General features: G+C 33.9%; 2 protein-coding genes across 2 annotated transcripts; one reads left to right on the top strand and one right to left on the bottom strand.

Moving 5' to 3' along the window:
- Positions 1–129: 129 nt before the first annotated feature.
- On the bottom strand, positions 130–4252 carry LOC144847959 (2-hydroxyacyl-CoA lyase 2-like). The gene is made up of 13 exons (XM_078704584.1): positions 4073–4252; positions 3333–3491; positions 2903–3073; positions 2684–2822; positions 2444–2561; positions 2248–2348; positions 2028–2137; positions 1776–1899; positions 1502–1596; positions 1234–1388; positions 957–1094; positions 574–847; positions 130–478 (listed from the first exon to the last, which is right to left on the bottom strand). The coding sequence occupies exons 1-13, from the start codon at positions 4169–4171 to the stop codon at positions 293–295; spliced, it is 1869 nt and encodes a 622-aa protein (XP_078560710.1). The 5' UTR covers positions 4172–4252; the 3' UTR covers positions 130–292.
- A 283-nt stretch (positions 4253–4535) lies between these two features.
- LOC144847950 (synaptojanin-1-like) lies at positions 4536–19533 on the top strand. The gene is made up of 22 exons (XM_078704566.1): positions 4536–4746; positions 5019–5105; positions 5669–5939; positions 6502–6727; positions 6999–7144; positions 7553–7649; positions 8676–8848; positions 9266–9347; positions 9810–9959; positions 10265–10430; positions 10947–11135; positions 11390–11492; positions 11585–11725; positions 11951–12143; positions 12315–12473; positions 12602–12758; positions 12888–12972; positions 13445–13654; positions 13879–14126; positions 14417–15189; positions 15874–16527; positions 17588–19533. The coding sequence occupies exons 1-22, from the start codon at positions 4626–4628 to the stop codon at positions 17597–17599; spliced, it is 4443 nt and encodes a 1480-aa protein (XP_078560692.1). The 5' UTR covers positions 4536–4625; the 3' UTR covers positions 17600–19533.
- Positions 19534–19740: the final 207 nt, after the last annotated feature.

Here is a 19740-nt window from a genome sequence, read left to right as displayed (position 1 = left end):
AACACACATAATAACCATTTTTGTAACAAATAAATGTCTCTAATTATACATTTGTTTTTTAAATTTTAAATCCTAAATAATGAGATATAATTTTTAGTAGAACTTCTGGAAGTAAAAAATCATCATACAACATAATTGTCTTAGAAAAGGCAAATTGAACTCATAAAAATAATAACTGCCTAAAAGTATTATAGAATACAAGTCACAGCTTGTAACAGGTAATTTTTGGTCTTAATTTATGGCTAGCCAATGATAGTAACATTATCTGGCTGAGATGATGTATGTCTCTACTTTAAACAGATATAGATCCATCCCTGAAGTTAGTTCTACCGATTAGACAGTTAACTAGGACAGGTTGTCCCTCCTTGCAGAGCTTCTGAGCGGACTGGAGTGTCTTCAGTACATCTTCACCTTCCTCACCACACAGCTTCAGTCCACAACCACCATAACCTCTGGCAACCGTGTCGTAATCGCAGAACTAGAAAAAGAAAATTAGAATTAGTAATGTTTTTTTTCTCAATTTTAAATGTAACGCAGTATATATTTAATATGTATTTAATCTAAACAGCTTACAGCAAGGTCGCATCCAACTCTTGATCCCAGCATCGGCTCCTGTTCCCGAACAATTTGCGTCCAGCAAGCATCATTGCCAACCACAGCTATCACGGGACATTTATGACGAGTAAAAGTGTCGAATTCAGCTACACTGTACCCGAGTGACCCATCGCCATACATAATCCAGACCTCTGCATCTGGCCTCACCAGCTTGGCACCTAAGGCGAATCCACCTCCAACTCCTAGTGTACCGAAGGCACCTGGATCAAGCCAGCGCATTGGACCCCTGGGCCTAAGAAATTAAAAATGAAAATAATGTGTGTAATAACAATATAATACTGTACATGATTCATTTTAGTGAATGCATAGAGAAGCCAAGAAGTGTAAATTAGATACTGTACCTGACAATATAGGCAGCACTACCGACGAAGTCGCCACCATCCGCCACTAAGATGCTGTTGTCATCCAACGTAGACTCCACATGGTAAAGTACTTGAAGAGGATTTAGGTACTTGTTCACGGGTTCTGCGGCTTTCTTCCTAAAACGATATAAAAAATAGTGCGTTCATAAGAGAAAAAAGCAAGTAGAAAAGTATTGTATTGCGTTTTCTGTTCCATAATTTCTGAACTGAACACTAAAGCTACTGAGAATGTAGACTGTAAATTGATATTCCTTGCCTGTTTGAGTCCTCCTTTTCTTGATCTTTTGCCTTCAATGATTTCACCCATTCCTCATCACATTTGAAGTCTTTTAGACCTTGTTGTAGAGACAACAAGAAGCTGCCAACATCTGCCTGAACAGCTAGGCTAGGCTTCCAAAATGCATCCGTGTTCTGCAAAGAAAAAATACCCCTAAATAAATAATCACTCTACAGTTTTAAGAAGTTGACCCTAGCCCTTTGACCATGAGGTTTGGTTCATATTATTGTATTATTGATTGACATACCTTATACAGTTGCTCCTTATTTCTATTTACTGCGATAATTTTCGATTTTCTACTTAAATGACGACCATAATTTAAACGAAAATCTGGTACAGCCCCTGAAATGCCAAAGATTTAATTAATTATTCATAGCATAGTTGTAAATTTAAGTAGACATTCAACACAATGTGTTGATTTTATGCTGTATATGAACCATTTCTCATTAGAGAAAAGAAGATAATCAATTACAATTTTAAATGTTTATTTATTGATTCAAAACAAAGAATAATTATAGTACCGGCTAACACCACAACGTCTGCCTCTCTGAGCGCATCTCGTCTCTTTTGTCTTATGTGAATATCGCTATTCCTTCCCAGCATGCCACGAGACATTCCTCCCAGAAAGCATGGTATCCCCATTGTCTAAAATATGTAACATTTTATAACAATTAGTTTAAATTTAAACGACTAAGTTTATAGATTGTAAAGCTTTACATAAGTTTATTCATGAATTATTAGTTGTATTGAATTGAAAGATGCATTTACTCTACCTCGAGAGAAGATTTAATCTGATCTGCTGGAACTGGAGGTAGGGTTGCTTGGCTTCCGAGTACTAGAACTGGCTTCTTAGCTCTACTTACAATCTCAACTGCTGATTGTACTAAAAATATTTAAAAAAAACCATCAATTTGCTTTGCTTTGTATTGACTATGGAGAGAAGAACCTTGGGACATCACAGATAAAGGACACAGTAGGTCAGAAAGAGCATACCTTGTGATTCCGTTGCAAGAGGTAGATCAACAGGCAATGGTGTAACATCTTGGCTATCAAATGCTCCAACAAACATATTTGATACATAATTGTTCAAATACCTATAAAACAAATTTAAAACCCTTGATAAATATTTGTGCTTTCCAAAGTCAATTTTTTGCTTGTGCTACTTCTTACCCACAATTCATTGGCTTACCATGACAGAATATGATTGACAAGACCTTTTTTGGGAGCGCCTCCTCCTCCTATAACTTCTTTCTGGACCGATTGGTATGAATAAAGTGTATCGATCGGCAATTCAACAAACACTGGACCTAAAAAGATGAATAAAAAACACAAGTTTGTTAAAATCCAACAAAAGTGTGTGAATGTGTTGAAAAGCCATTTATATTTATAGCCTTTAAATATTGTTGCATTAGTTAAACAACATGGTTACCTGGTGTACCAGATTGAGCAATGGCGAGAGCTTTGCGTACCGTTGGTACAATGTCACGGACACGCTTGATCGTACCGCAATATTTGCATAATGGTTTGAATAATGACATTTGATCAATGTCTTGAAGAGCCCCACGACCCTGAAAAAAAAAATATAATTTTGATTACTATTGTAAATATTCTCCTTTTACATCAAACTAAATAATTGTAAGTACTTTACCTTAAGTAAGTTTGCGGCAGCACCTCCCATTAGAAGTACAGGTGATTCGGCCATTTGAGCGTTCTTAACAGCGGTGATTGTATTTGTTAGACCGGGTCCAGCTGTAACGATGGCAACACCGACAGTACCGGAAAGTCTTGCGACTGCATCAGCTGCAAATACTGATGTCACCTGTTAATAAATGTCATTAGTTTTAGGTGTCATTTACTGAAAAAGGGAGGGTCAAGAAATTGGGAAGATTATGGCACCTCTATGAAAATTACATATGTACATTTTATGCAAATTACTTATGTACATCATGCATATGCAAATATGTACATCATTGAGGTATAGAAAATGTATGTCCAACTTTGAACTTATAATTTTTTTTATTAAACTAATGGTTAATTTGTAAAACGCAAAACAATCATGACAAGAATTTTATGTGCACCTCATGCCGAACATCTACTACACGTATGCCACACTTTTCTGATGCCACAAGAACCGGGGATATGTGTCCACCGCAAAGTGTAAATAAATACTTGACTCCATGTTTTTTTAGGACAGCTGCGACAAGTTCTCCACCATTACGAGGAGAGTCTGCATCTGCCTGTAAAAATGGAAAACAAAATTATTTAAAAAAATAAATTCTTCTTAAATTTCATGGTCATGCATCATTATTACTGCAAAAAGAAGACAAAGGAGGCATTGTTGTTAAACAATAAACAATAGACTAATAGTAAAGTTCAAAAGGAAATACACTATATGATGAATTATTATATTAAACACGGGATTAAACAGAATGATTGCGTATGTATTTATGAATACTTTATTTCCTTTTGGACACGTGGTGTTACGCAACCCTAACTATTGACTATTGTTTATTCATCATGCAGACCTTTTAATCATCATGGACCATACTCCATGTCATGGACCTACCTAGGCTATAAATTAAATTGATAGGTCCATGCTTAATAATTAATAAACAATAGTCTATTTGCCAAGACAAAAACAACCTACTTTACTAGTAGGCACAGCTAAGGCACTACTTTTCTTTTTAGCGTGGCAGACCTATATTTTAACATTATATATAGGCCATAGTAATGTATGAGCCTGCCTAGAGTCAGGTGCGACCCTCGATTTAGGCCTTTCTTTTTAGTTTAGCCCTAGCCTAGTTAGGCCTAGACGTACCTTGTGAAAAAGTTGAAATATAATACCAAGATGTGATTCTAGAAAATGTAATAGAATAACAATTAACAGAGCAAATCCAGCTAACAAATATTCGATCATTTTGAAGGGCCCTGGACCTGGTACTTAGCTAGATTAGGCACTAACTAAACTCTCAAACGGCTCACGATGCAGTACGGAGAATTGAGAAATTCCCTAATGATGGAGACCTCCCCTTTTGGCTTCACCATTATTTTTAGGGATTTTGGTAATTTTATTGTAAATTCAAAATGACTACGGATGGTAAATAACACTATTTATAAGTAAATTCACAAAAAGATACATTACTAATTGAATGAAGTAAAATTTGTATGAATTTTTTAATTTTAAGTTTAATAGTAAATAATACTAACACATTTTATTACCCCTACATAAAGTAGCCTAGTCCAAAATATAGAAAGGGATTTTTCGTTTTAGGTAAACAATCTTCCGGTATTGGGTCGGATGGCAGGCTGCCTGAAATGTTTTCGTATTTTATAGATAAATGACGCTTTGGATGAGTGTTTTATAATTTACAATGTCTATGAGAAAGTCATTTAGAGTTTTCCACAAGACTGAGCCACCATATTCTGTCATTTTGGAATCAACAGATATCGAAGAATCTTTACTTTTTGAATCGGACGTCGTTGCGATTTTGGGTAGGTGCGACGTTTGATTTTTATTTCAGTGTGCCTGGCAAACTCATTTCAGCCCCGGGCACAAATCATTCATCAGCTAGGCCTAGCCTGTTATTATATTTAGCCAGCAGCTCCTGGAAATTTGTTGTTATTAATGAATTAATGGATAAACTTTTTGCCTTGTGGTAGGATTATTTATTGTTAAAAGCTATTTTTTTTTGTTTCTTTTAATACATTATTTAAAAAATGTAATATTAAAGTTATGATATGAGTAATATCTGTTTTATTTCAAGGTTATTCTGAGGTCGATTCATTGAAAAAACAATATGAGAAGATTCTCGAGGCTTATGGGTGTCTGGGAATACTTAAACTCAATACAGGTATGATAAAAATCAACCAATTCAACCATTGTATTTTATCTGTAATTGTTTTTATGATGCTGAAATAAATCAAATCAACCAATGTCAATACATACAGGATGTTTATATTTTCAGATGGATTCCTTTTTTTTAATTTAAAATTTATCATCATCCCTGTCATCAATAATCTATTTTAATTTTTATCATCGACATCATTTTCATCCTCTTGACATAATTGTTGCCATCATCTTTATCATCGTACATCAATAAAATATCCCTAATGTTAATATACACTCAAGCTCTATCTACACTATCTAATTTAACAAAAAAAAATGTGATGTGCCCAAATATGGTAGTGATGTGACATCATCATGTCCATAAAAGGGCACCTTACATTTCTTTTCACATAAACTTTGATAGTGTAGCCAGAGCTTTAGAAAATTTATATAAATTTATTAAAGTTCATACGTGCTGATATGTAACTAGGTTGAATTGGTACTGTGCTGTAAGCTTCTTGTAACATTCAAAAAGAGATAAGTAATAATTATTACTTAGTATGTTAACAACAATTTCTATTTTTTAAGGGGATGAAACTGTGCTGTACCTTGTGATGGTAACCGGAACCGTGTCCCTAGGCAAGATCGGCAACACCGAAGTGTTTCGTATTACTGCTACATCATTCATCTCACTGAGAAACAATCAAGCAGATGAAGAGCGCATAACAGAAGTACGAAAACTTCTCAACTCCGGCACATTTTACTTCACATATTCGTCTACTGCAGAAGAAAGATTTGACCTTACGCTGTGTGCACAGCGCCAACAACAGTCCCACAGCACGGATAACCGCTTTTTCTGGTTTGTTATTTGTCTTTATTTTTGTGTACTGACAAGGAATTAAATTCTCTTTATTCATTACATAAAGATTTCATTTTTAAGTGGAGTAAAGGCCAATTTACACAGACGACCAGTAACGATAAGCGGAAAACCGCATAGCTTGTCCCACGTAGAATATGTGTCTATCCTAAGCGGAAACTGTCTGTCCGCTCCACATTGTGTGTAAATGGTCATAAGGAATAACATAGATTCAATATTTTCATTACCGTTACCACTCATTTGTGTAAATTAACATAGTTAAGTAGGCTATTCTATAAATTTGTTGATCAGGGCTGGCTGTTCAACATAGCATAGATAAGCATTATCTATGTGAAAAAAACTAAAGCTTTATAATATCAAGCCTCCAGCTCTCTCTACTTCAAGTACATTGAACTCTTATATGCACAAATATTTGTTTGATGTAGGTTATTTTGACTATAAAAAAAGTGACTAGAAAAATAATTGCTTAAAGCAAAGATAAGATGATTTTTTGCTAACCAAATTTGATAAATTATTATAAAGATTTTTTTTATATATATTATAGGAATAGGACATTACACCTTCATTTAAAGCGTTACAATGTAGACTGTGCCAAATGGCTTTTAGTGACCATGTGCGGAGGTGTCGAGATCAAGACCATCTATTGTGGGAGTCATCTCGCAAAAGCGTGCATCATCTCACGTCTGAGCTGCGAACGTGTTGGAACTCGGTTCAATGTTAGGGGCACGAATGATTATGGGCATGTTGCCAATTTTTGTGAAACTGAACAGGTTCGTAGGATTGTTAAAACTATTCTAATACAGTTTACTGCAGTTTTGTTTATATTTTTTTTGTTTTATAATTTTGATTATATATAATGTTAAGTTCTGTCTACACAATCAAACTTCATGTGATGTGATGTGCCCATATATGGACATGATAATGTCATATCACTACCATATTTGGGTATATCACTACCATATTTGGGTATATCACACTTTTTTTTGTCAAACTAATTTGATAGTGTAGACAAATTTTTATAATGTTCATTTTGTATTTCAGGTAATATATTTAGAAGATAAAATGACATCATATATCCAGACGAGGGGGTCAGTTCCTCTTTACTGGGAACAGCCTGGTTTACAAGTGGGGTCACACAAGGTCAAAATGTCGAGAGGATATGAAGCTTCGGCTCCAGCCTTTGATAGGTAATTATAAATCATTAGTTTGTTTAATTTGTGACATGTTTAAGTAATTTCATTTGGTACTTTCAATTTCTGTTTTATTCATTTTCTATGCATACATTATATATATATAATATGTAATATAATAACATAGTCTAAGTCTAATTTGCAATCATGTATTGACCTGTGTATAATCCCACCCTACCCTGTACTATAAGATAAGCCCACTCAAAGAAACTTACCTTATGATATTGAGTATTAGGCTCTGTCTACACTATCAAACTCTATGTGACAACAAAATGTGATGTGCCAATATATGGACATGATGATGTCTTATCACTACCATATTTGAGAACATCACACTTTTGTCAAACAAGTTTGACAGTGTAGACAGAGCTTTAACTGTTAATAATTTGTCTATAAAATTCACAGGCATTTATGTACATTAAAAGTTCAATATGGTGGTCAGGTGATAATCAATTTGCTTGGAAACAAAGAGGGAGAGGCTATGCTAAGCAAGCTATTTCAGGTAATGATAGCTAATGTAGTGAACAACAATTTAAGTAACAACTGTATGTTTGAGGCAAATATGAAATGCAAGGAAAAGCACCTGTGGCTGTATTCACCAATCACACTTAAGTGAGAAATTTCTCTTAAATATTAAGTATTCACTATTATATCACATGTGGTGCCTGTATCATGTAAGGTTAGGTTAAAGGTTACAGGTTACTACTAGATACATGTGATGTTGTATTACTAAATATTCCTATGATATGGAAATAGATACAGTACCGAGAATCGGCTGGGAAAAGCCTGTATGATGTGGATAAGTAACACCACAGGCTGGTGAGAAAGATAACATAACTTCAGTAACAATGCAGTACTTTACTATCAATTAGAAATAAAGAACCAAAGGTTTATCCATGAAACTGAAGGAGTTTCTGATTACCACTTTCAGTTTATTCTTCAATTTTATAATGAGATACAAAAAGGGTTATTATTACCAGTTATAGTTTCTCATCAAAAGTTCATTAATTTGATTTCTTTCTTAATATTACTTTCATTTTATTCTATTAATATTGCATCTAACCTTTGTATATTAAGATTATTTTTGTATACCTCGGATTACTAGCCTTTGTATTTGGAGATACATTCCTTTCTATATTATATCTTCAAGTCTATATACTAGGGAAGAAAGAGTTTAAAATCAGTTCTCTCAAATTGCATATCATTATTATAGTTTAATATATTGCATTTTTTTCAACCATTTATGAGGGCACAGTGTGTTGGACGTTGGAATAATGATCATGGCTCGAATCCAACTCTCGCCGCATTGCTTGTATCATTAGGCAAGACACTTTACTTACATTTGCCTCTCTCCACCCAGGTGTATAAAATGGGTACTGGTTAGATCAATACACACTTTTGCGCTGATTACTAGCTATGTGAATATATGTGTTTGATCTAAAAAATGACCGGGGTAATAATATGCAGTGCATTAAGAGCTTGCTTATATGCGTTATATAAGAATGAACTATTATTATTATTATTATAGAGTCATCATAAGGCCTCATCGCATTCACAAGACATCCCACACGTCCTCTTTGACTATCATCAGATGATGCGTGGGAGTAAGGTAGATAACCTACAAATGGTACTCAGGCAAAGGGTTGCTAAATACATTGACAGCTTCCAGTTTTTTGCATATGATGGAGAAGAAGTCAAAACGTATGTAGATAAATCAAGACTATATTTCTCAATTTGTTTTATTTAATTTATTTATTCTTTTATTATCAAGTAAACAATGATGATGTTAACATTGGAGAATAAAAAAAAATGACAATATACAATTATATTGTTTGAAGGTTTGCATGGTGAAATCAAATGTTATAAAATTTGCAGTACACCACATATATACTGTATATATACTACAAACATACACAATAAAACATAAACATATTAACAATATAATCAATAACTTTATTCAACTCATCAAAACAATACACATAACCTGAAGGAGCTTGTGATAGGAGGCCCACTAAAAACTAGTGTTCAGAACAAAATAATTAAATTAATAAGTTTACAACCAGTGTTTTTAATCGACTTCTGCTTAAATGTATTAATGCAATGTTTTTGTAATTGTAGACAACAAACAGGGTGCTTTAGAACCAATTGCATGGACTGTCTAGATCGAACCAACGCTGTGCAAATGTTCTTTGGAATGCAGGTATTTTGGTGTAAAATATTCAGTCTGGTTTTATTATTGCTTGATAAAAAACAAGTGTGATCTGTAATTTGAGACAAGCAGGATCTAAGACTCATCTTGAAACACTAGTGTTTTCTATTACTATGAAAAGTTTGATTTTCTATTCTTATTTCCTCCTATTTTTTTTATGTCAATAAAGATTACAATACAAGACTGTTTTCCTGTTTGTTTTAATAATAAAATTATGGTAAAATGTAGAATTTAGTAATTGTGAAAGTTCAGAGTGGTATATTTTAGTAGCGTACTAGTTTTGTAACAATAGAGATTATTAAACAACTAAAGACTAGTTTAAACAACTAGTTTTGATTACTAATAATACAGATGCTAGTAAACAACTAGAGAGTCAATTAGACAACTATCTTTGTTTACTAACCATAGAGATACTATTAAACTTCTAGAGAGTCAACTTTTGTTTACTAACAGATGCTGCAGAAACAGTTGGAAAGCATCAGTATCCCGGTTAAGTCTCATCTCTCAAGATTTGAGGAAGTATTTAAAACAATGTGGGTACAAAATGGCGACCATGTGAGTAAGATCTATGCTGGTACCGGTGCACTGGAAGGCAAAACAACGGTGAGTAGAATATTAAGCTCCATCTACACTATCAAACTTTATGTGACAAAAAAATGTGATGTGCCCATATATGGACATGATGATGTCATATCACTGCCATATTTAAGCATATCACTACCATATTTGGGCACATCACACTTTTTTAGTCAAACTAGTTTGATAGTGTAGACAGAGCTTTATACTGGTTACTTTAGTATCTGTGTGTTAACCTCTGGGCAATAGGTTCACTGCAGCCATGCAGTACGTTGTCATTAGTTATAGCAAACCTACAAAACTGTATAACTATAAAATATTAATTTGTAAAGGCTGGAAAATTACGAGATGGAGCACGCTCAGTAACACGGACGATACAGAACAATTTCTTTGATGGCAGCAAACAAGAAGCGATTGATATATTATTGCTAGGCAACTCACTAGTAGGCAAATTAGCAGATAAAGCGGGCAATATATTGCCAAGAGAGTTTTTGCATAGTAAGAATTACATGTTTTATTCCGTCATTATATACCAATGCATTATTTATGCCTCAACATTCATCTTAAATTCGATGTCCTTTTTAAAGTCTATTACGCCCTATTTAATAGTCTCCTACAATGAAAAGCTCTTATAGCCTCTCACAGTAGCACCCCATATTTGGGAGACCCGTGAAACAAACATTTAAAGCTCTGTCTACACTATCAAATTTTGTGTTACAAAAAAATGTGATATGCCCATATATGGACATGATGATGTCATATCACTACCATATGTGGGCACATCACATTTTTTTGTCACATAAAGTTTGATAGTGTAGACAGAGCTTAACATCCAACCCTTAGGCTCTGTCTACACTAACATCCAACCGTTACTCAGGTGACACTTGAGTCCTGAAGGTGTCCTCTTTTAGAGTTTTTCTGTAGTACTGTTATCAAGCCTCCCTTAATTGAAATGTCTGACACCTACTATCTTTTCTTAACATTAACATAAATGTTTATTTTTATTTTGTTTAGCCTCTCCCTCTACTCTACATGCAATGTGTGAACGCGAAGATCAATTTTCTAAGATGTCTACAATTCGCGTAAGCGTAGGTACGTGGAATGTTAATGGAGGAAAACATTTCCGAAGTGTGGCGTACAAAAATGAATCGATGACCGACTGGCTCTTAGACAATCATAAGACAATGCAAAAAACTTTTCCTGGTGAGTGTACAGTATATGGGTTTATTAGGGCAATGGATAGTTTATTCATACTAAATCTCTGTCTACACTATCAAACTTTATGTGACAACAAAATGTGATGTGCCCATATATGGACACGATGTCATATATTACTACCATATTTGGGCACATCACACTTTTGATAGTGTAAATAGAGCTTTACATTAGTTTTCTAAATATACTACAGTATAACTATATCCTCTTGTATTTGTATTTTATTTTCTTTATTTATGTAGGGTCAGTGGACGATAGCATTGACTTTTCAGTACCTATAGATATATATGCTATAGGATTTGAAGAAATGGTAGATTTGAATGCAAGTAATATTATTAGTGCAAGGTATGTAAACAAATTTCTGCAGTTACCCATTTAGCATCAATAGAATATATCTTTGACTGATGAACTAAAATTGCTTTTTTCTGTCATTTTAGTACAACAAATCAAAAACAATGGGGTGAAGAATTACAGAAAACATTATCAAGAAGTCATAAATATGTGTTGCTTACGTCAGAACAACTTGTCGGTGTCTGTTTATATGTATTTATTAGACCGAAATTGCTTCCTTTTATACGGTAAGGATGTTTTATTAATTGTTGATGTGGTTTCCAAAGCTGTCTACTCTATCAAACTAGTTTGACAAAAAAGTGTAATGTGCCCCAATATGGTAGTGATATGCTTAAATATGGTAGTGATATGACATCATCGTGTCCATATATGGGCACTTCACATTTGTTTGTCACATAAAGTTTGATAGTGTAGACAGAGCTTAAGTTTACATTATTTTGATTTCTTTTCAGGGATGTTGCATTTGATAAAGTTAAAACAGGACTAAAAGGTAAATCGGGCAACAAGGGAGCTGTGGCAATACGTTTCCTCCTGCACAATACCTCTATGTGTTTTGTGTGTGCCCATTTCGCGGCAGGTCAGTCCCAGGTCAAAGATCGGAATGAAGATTATGCTGAAATTACTAAACGCATTATATTTCCAATGGTAAGTATCGATAACATATTTTAACGTAATTGTAGTTAGATATTTACATTTTTTTATCTTTGCTTGTTCTTGCATCCAATCTTTACTTCAGTCTAAATATAACCTTTGACCATAAGAAGCCCTAATAGACAGTAGTACAGTAAATTGAAACACTTCTTTATCGTTTTACAGGGTAGAACACTTTCATCTCACGATTACGTTTTCTGGTGCGGTGACTTCAATTACAGAATCGACCTTGATAATGAAGAGGTCAAAAGTCTAGTGACAAGTGACAATTGGGAAGCACTCAAAAGTTATGATCAACTTCTAATACAACATGCAGATGACCAGGTGTGTGGTCATCTAATTAACATTGTTGCATTAAAAAAAGTAGATTTATGTAAATTAGCAGGTGGTCACATTTCCATTGTTAAACAAAAGAGGCGAATGAAATTATAATAACTGTAACATTTTTGTAGGTTTTCCAAGGATTTGTAGAAGGTGATATCCAGTTTGCTCCAACTTACAAATATGATCTGTTTTCTGATGATTATGACACGAGTGAGAAGAACCGAACACCAGCGTGGACAGACCGCGTACTTTGGTGCCGAAGACGTCTTCCCCACCAAATGCATGGTATGTCAAAGATTAACAAATGAAATAAAAGATTAATTGATAAAAGCAATACTATATACTAATTAAGTTCTATTTATCAGTCTGTTAACTAATTTCTCGATTTTTACATTAATGTTTGATTGTACATAGATGAGGATAACGGAAAGGAAGACAAATGGAATGCTGGGAAAATTCTGCATTATGGTCGTGCTGAATTAAAGACGTCTGATCATCGGTAGGATATCTGTAGATTTTAAGTCGTAATATCAGAAACAAAGGGAGTATTTTTAATGGATATGCCGCGGATATCTCCAAATAAACAAAGATTTCAATTATATTTACTTATAGACTAAAGCACTTATATTTGGAAAAAAAATGAAATAGGAATAGGACTTTGGCATTCCAATATTAAATAGTTTTTATGGCAAAGTACACAATACTTTGTTATCAACATGTTATAATGTTTTGATGTTCCTCTATCTATTTGTAACATGTATAGTCAATTCAAATTGGTTTTATTTGTTTTTATGCATATACATAAACATAGAGGATGCATATTTCAAGATCTGTGCTACTAATAATAATAAGCAAATTAGATTAAAATATAAATGCAGTATAAAATGAATAGAAATATAGTACAGGAGTAGGAGTTTAGTATTTAGTATTTTCTACTGATAAGAATTTCAATTTCTTCCTCTGGTTCACAGTCCAGTCATAGCAGTGCTTGAGATCGTTGTCCAGCAAGTAGATGAAGACAACCGTGACAACATCTATAAAGAGATACTATGTCAACAAGGTCCCACTGATGGCAGCATCATCATTCATCTCGGTATCGGTGGCGGTGTAGACTTCACCGATGCGATTGTGGATGAGATTTTAAGATTGTTAGATCAAATCGGACAAGTGGTTCTTGTAAGGTATGTTTCACATTTTGTTTTTTTTTATTGCTTTTTCTAATGTTGTTTTTTGATTGATTAAATTTATATATTTATTTTGTTTATATTATTTTCTTCTAGTTTTGACACATTGAAATTCATTTTGTTTGTAATATTTTTTTCTAGTTTTTAGTATTAAAACATGCCATTCTACACGATAGCCCTTTATAAATTGTTTCCATAAATTAAACCAATTCATTTAACAGATTTGTTGAGGCTAGTATGGTGGTCACCTTCCGTGATGGACGAAGTGCTCTGGCAGCGTCCGGCCTAAATGGCCATGAAGTGTTTGGACATGAGCTGGTGATTGAGTTGCAACAGACAGACTGGTTACAGCAAGTAGAAGATGAGATATCCTTATGCACTTTGAACACAGAACGTCTTTATGAACCAATCAGCAACAGTCTGCTAGGAGAGAGCTTTGATTATCCTTCAATGAGCTTTGAATATGATGGTAAATACAAATCAAAATAAAGTAAAAATAACAAAGCAATACTTTTGTGTGTAATGTCGTATCTTGTGTATTATGAAAATAGATTACAGTAGAACTCTATTAAGGGGACACCTTTGGGACCCAAAAAGCATCCTTTTAATATTGGTGGGGTTCCTCTTAATAGGGAGGAGGAGGACAAGTTTTTCAGTATACTCCTGACATTTCAAAAGTTAAAGATTTTGATGTTGTTTGTATGGTTGGTAAATCTAAAAAGACTAAATAACAGTTATGTTTAATAATTGATTTTTTAGATGAAGAGATGCAGTTTATTGAAAATGAAGGAAAGTATGGGTTATCACTGCAAGCTCCTCTTGTGCCTCAAGTTTTAAAGTCAAGATCACCTAGTCCATCAATTGAAAATCAAATTACAGACTCTGCTGCTCAAAGACCTTCAAGGCCATCAAGACCGCCCCCTTTGTCGAAGACAAGACCTCCTAGACCAAATGCTCCGCCTGAAAGACCAAAAACAGGACCAAGTCGCCCTAATGCACCCCCAAGAAGACCCAGAACACCAAATACATCACAAAACACTTGTAGCAGTATTAATGGGTCAGGGCCCCCTCCAAGACCAAACTCTAATCCAGTGCCGCCAGGTAGGCCATCCAGTAGTCCAGTGCCACCCGGAAGACCATCTAACAGTCCAGTAACTACACCAGGATCAGTAAAACCAGGAAGACCAGCCACTGGACCGTTACCACCTGCAAGACCCTCTGGTGGTCAACCTGTACCCATGAGACCCTCTACAACACCCTTACCTCCAGAAAGACCTTCTACCACTCCATTATCACCAGAAAGACCTTCAACCACTCCATTATCACCAGAACAACTCTTTGCAGAAATTCCTTTACATAATAACAGTTCTTCGCAATCTAGTACGCCAACATCAATTGAATCTAGTCAATCAGTTGAAATAACATCGTCTGCTAGTAAAAATGAAGAACCTCCACCAATTCCACGTGGTAGGCCAACAAGTCGAACTTCCAGCACTAAATCTAATTCACTACCTAAGCAGGGAGTTGGCAGAGTAAGTTATGCATTTTTGTCAACTATTTACTATATTAAAGCAAAAAAAATAATGAATTTTTTAGTTTTATAGAAAAATTGTTATTGTGATAGAGCTTGCTTGATGTTAATATTAGTTTTAGCTGGCTTAAACGTTTGAACCTAATGCCTTATGCGCTGTCTACACTATCAAAATAGTTTGAAAAAAAAAGTGTGATGTGCCCAAATATGGTAGTGATATTCCTAAATATGGCATATGACATCATCATGTCCATATATGGGCACGTGATTAAAATGATCTTTAGAATATATTTTATCAAAAATGTTAAAGATGTATTGTCCCTCAAAAACATGAAAAATGAAGATTAATTAAATCAGACTTTGAATATGTTATTTTGTAGTTTTAATAAAGTTAATCACTTCAATAGAAAAAAAAAACGAAAAAAAATCATGTTTTCACTTATAAAATGACAAAATAAATGTTAAAATTCAACCAAAAATTTATTGGGTGGCAGCCAATTTGACCATTTTTTTGCTTTAAATTACATTTTTTCAGGTAAATACATTTTTTTTCGATCCAATTTTTAGTCAAAGTGGATAACTATTATGTTACATTAAAATGGAATATTCAACAAAAATTTAATTCAGAAATATTTTTTCAGGGGGACAATACATCTTTAATAAATATTGACAATGTCTTTCACAGCCACAGTCTATTGGCAATCCGTTTGAATTCAACCATGATGTCCATGCCACATCTGAGGAAGAAGCACTTGTGCTGCTGCATAACCTTGGAATGGCACCTGCATCCTCTGCTTCATTACCTAGAAATATGGATAGTAAACAAACTGTTGGAATTGAACAAACAAACAATGAAAACGAGGAGACCAAACCAGCACCACAACCTGTACCAAGGAGACCCAGAAGTAAACTGTTATCGCAGGAAATACCAGAGAATAATGAACCCCCACCTCCGGTACCTCCTACAAGACCCAAACGTACATCGGTGATGGTTAAGCAAAGTACCGAACCAGCTGATAGTTTCCAACCTCCTCCCGAAGTTAAACCAGAGGTTACTGAAACAGTTAAAGCGGCACCGAGTCGACCGGCTCCTCCGGTACCCCGTGCCAGACCCAGAAGCACGATAAAAAATGAAGAATCAGCACTAATAGAAAAATTTGGTCTGCCTCCTCCAGCTCCAACAACTGTAAATTTGAATAAAGAAGTGGACACACCACCACCTGTTCCTACAGCTAGACCAAGAAAGAAAAAGACTCCTAGTGATTCGGTTGACGGAGGGAATGCCCCGCCACGATTACCAAATCGACCTTCAACCATGAAAGTTATCAACAAGGAAGATGTAGATACATATTTATAACTTTTTTGTCATTTGACTCAGTGGTTCCCAAACTTTGAGATATGCAAAAATAAAATTGTGTGGCAGTGACCCCAAATGAGATCTTCCATAGATTCAGAAATCAGCCAAAAAAATTGAGAAAAATAACATATCAGTTTGCTGTTTTCTAGCATTTAGAGGTGGGGAAAATTAAAATTGATAAATTGATGATTGATAAAGTTGGGAACCATTGATAGAGGGGTGTAGTGTTTAAACTACGCCCCTCTACAGTCTTGTTGCTTGTGCTTTAGCATCACCCATGTACACCATGCATCGGTATCTTTAAGTTTCAGCTTTAATCTTTACCTCCTGACTGCATGAACCACAAACTTTATTTTTTGTTTCACATTTTTTGTAATTACAGTACTTTCTTTCTTCACATTTATCTTGTAATTGTTTGGTTTAGTTGTCATCAATAGGCTTTAAATGCATTGTCACCACTCTGTTATGCATGATATGTTATTCAGCTGCTGTTTCATTGGTTGGTTTTATGCACATTTATTTTTCACTAGTTTGTTTCTCAAATTGATTTGTATGTTGCATGCTTTTTAAGTTTTTGCTTGCTTCAACCATTAGGTTTCCTATACATTTTTCCTTCTGAAGTTGCATATTGTTTTCCATGTCAATGTCAAAATAACAGCACAGTGAGACGTTTAGAATGTACAATCCAGTCGCTCTTGTTATGTCTTTATATATTTTCAAACACCCTCCCTTTTTTGGTGCAATTGCTTTATATTAGGTGTGGTACTTCTTTCTCTCACTCTCCCTCTTTCCATTTTTAGTGTTTTTGCTGCTTATGGTATGCACATCATTGTCTTTAATGTGTTCCCAGCCCCAACAGCTCCTTCTGTATTAGGCCTACTCATGCTTCACTGTTATATTACACCCAAATATCAACATCTGCTTTATGTCGCCTTCCATTAATTCTGTAGTAGAACTAAATACACCAGCACCAGTTCATCTTGTTCTTGTTGGTCTCCTTTCACATATCTTAGACTTGTAATTTATATTAATTATCTTTCAGGCTTTATCTTGATCACTGCACTTCTTGTGCACTCGCAACTTTCAGTGCACTCGGCGGAAACAAGAATTGGATACACCATTGAAATACTGCTACCTTTAATATAGGTTTTGATGATTTATGGCTTCATTTAGCTCTCTTGCACAATTTTAGATTTACTGAGTATGTTAGTCCTACTCCTCGGAATCCGCTACAAGGTTTAAACTAATCTCTAGCCCCATGGACTGTTATAGTAAGCAGCACCTGCAGAACGTCAGCACCACAAAGATCCTTGATGTTAATTTTTTTCTATCCAGTACTATAACAAAATGTATTTTTCAGTTTAACTTCCAATTTTTAATAATAAAAGATTTATGTTTAATTTTTTTTTAAATTGATTATAGTATTTTTTTTTAATTAGATTTTATGATTTAATTTTTTTATTAGATTATTATTTATTAATTTTTACAGCATTTTATCGCTGCATATTAATTAAAGTTTTTTTAATGCAGATAACATTTATATAATGTATTATAGTTTTATACATATATAGGCATCCTAGCTATTAAGTGTTCTCCTCCGCAAGGGTTAAAAACAAACTAGCCAATAGAATTGCCAGGTTCAGATTTTACATGTTCGTTTTGTAAATTCAAATAGTATTTGTAATTATTTATAAAAATGTAAAAATGTCTTAGTTAGATTTAAAGGGAAAAGTTTGTGGTGCTTAGAGGTTAGTACAGTATAGTATTAGTTTCATCATATCCACCACAAGACCAGGAATTTCCATTCAAAAAAGGTTTTATTGTGCATGCAAAAAGTAGATTTATGTTAACATACTCCTGTGTTTTTTTCCGTTTTTATTTTAAAGGTTCGAGTAATTGTACACTTGTTTTTTTATTTAAAATAATATAATTGCAATTTATAAACATACTTGTAGTAGGTGTGTGTAGATAAGATTTGTTATACGAAGATATATTATAAAAGATGGTCGGATAAAAATCACAGTATTACAACAAGAATAACGAACACTAGTAAACTGTAGTTTAAATAATTCTTGCATCTTAAGCTCTGTCTACGCTATCAAAGTAGTTTGATGTGATGTGTCCAAATATGGTAGAGATATGACATCATCATGTCCATATATGGTCACATCACATTTTTTTTGTCACATAAAGTTTGATAGTGTAGACAGAGCTTAACATGCCCAAAAATCTGTACCTTATATCTATTCGTTTTTATTGTTATATACTATATTATACTATATCCTATATAATGTACATTCCTTTGTGTAATTATTTTATGCAATGTTTATATATAATATTTAGTAGAAAGATGAATATAAATATTCCGTTTAGAGTATCATTTTTGTAATTTGTTTTTAAGTAAGCTAGTAATAATACAATATGACGATGATTTAATATTAAAAACAATAATATATAGTATTTAGTAACTTGAGATTCAGCTGGTAAAAATGCACATTCCTACATAATAAAATAAAACCCGAGTATCCCTAGCCGTACACTTTACTATCCAACATTATTATTAGTTAAAATTTAAGAATCTTTAAATTAAGACGAAATTGCTGTAGCTCAAACAGTAATATTATGTTTTCACCTTTACGTGTTCGCTCCTCCCCCCCTCTCCCTAGGATTCTACCATGACTTGCAGTTAATACGTCCACGTACGTTTGACAGCAATCATTAAAGAAAGATATTGAAAGAAAAATTACTCGGTATTGTTGCATGTAGTAAATATCGTCTGCAAATTTCAAAAGGGGTCGATTTTAGGTCGGTGCTTCAAGTGTCATTTTTTGACAGTGTTGTGGTTAGATTTGTTACAGGCTACCGGTATAACGTGTATTTAAAAAATATAATAAGAATCTATATAGTCTTAAAAAGAAACTTATATCATGGTATTATGTACTTAAAATATAATGATGAAACAAATATATAGACATAATATTAAACATATCTTTTCAATATCACTGTCTTTATTGTTTCAACTAAGCTAAGTTATTATGGGAAGATAATATTTAGTAGAAATGCACTACCTCTCAAATACAGTATAGTAATGACGATAATTAGGCGTCGTTGTTGTCAATAAATATTCAAAGCGAGGCTCTGTATAAACTCTCGAGACTTGAGAGGGCGTGTCTCACATTGTGTTGTTTAATATAG

The sequence above is a fragment of the Antedon bifida genome, chromosome 7 (assembly GCF_963402885.1).
Source record: "Antedon bifida chromosome 7, ecAntBifi1.1, whole genome shotgun sequence".
In the NCBI taxonomy this organism is placed as follows: domain Eukaryota; kingdom Metazoa; phylum Echinodermata; class Crinoidea; order Comatulida; family Antedonidae; genus Antedon; species Antedon bifida.
The sequence above is the reverse complement of the archived record's forward strand: the minus strand, read 5'-3'. Positions and strand labels throughout refer to the sequence as shown.

Coding starts and splice junctions, on each gene's coding strand:
- LOC144847959 (XM_078704584.1), bottom strand. CDS start 4,171: ATGATCGAATATTTGTTAGCTGGATTTGCTCTGTTAATTGTTATTCTA. Junction 3,492..4,072: donor TATTTCAACTTTTTCACAAG/GTACGTCTAGGC, acceptor CCATTTTTACAG/GCAGATGCAGACTCTCCTCG. Junction 3,074..3,332: donor TAGTAGATGTTCGGCATGAG/GTGCACATAAAA, acceptor ATTTATTAACAG/GTGACATCAGTATTTGCAGC.
- LOC144847950 (XM_078704566.1), top strand. CDS start 4,626: ATGTCTATGAGAAAGTCATTTAGAGTTTTCCACAAGACTGAGCCACCA. Junction 12,144..12,314: donor AACGCATTATATTTCCAATG/GTAAGTATCGAT, acceptor ATCGTTTTACAG/GGTAGAACACTTTCATCTCA. Junction 12,973..13,444: donor TTAAAGACGTCTGATCATCG/GTAGGATATCTG, acceptor TCTGGTTCACAG/TCCAGTCATAGCAGTGCTTG.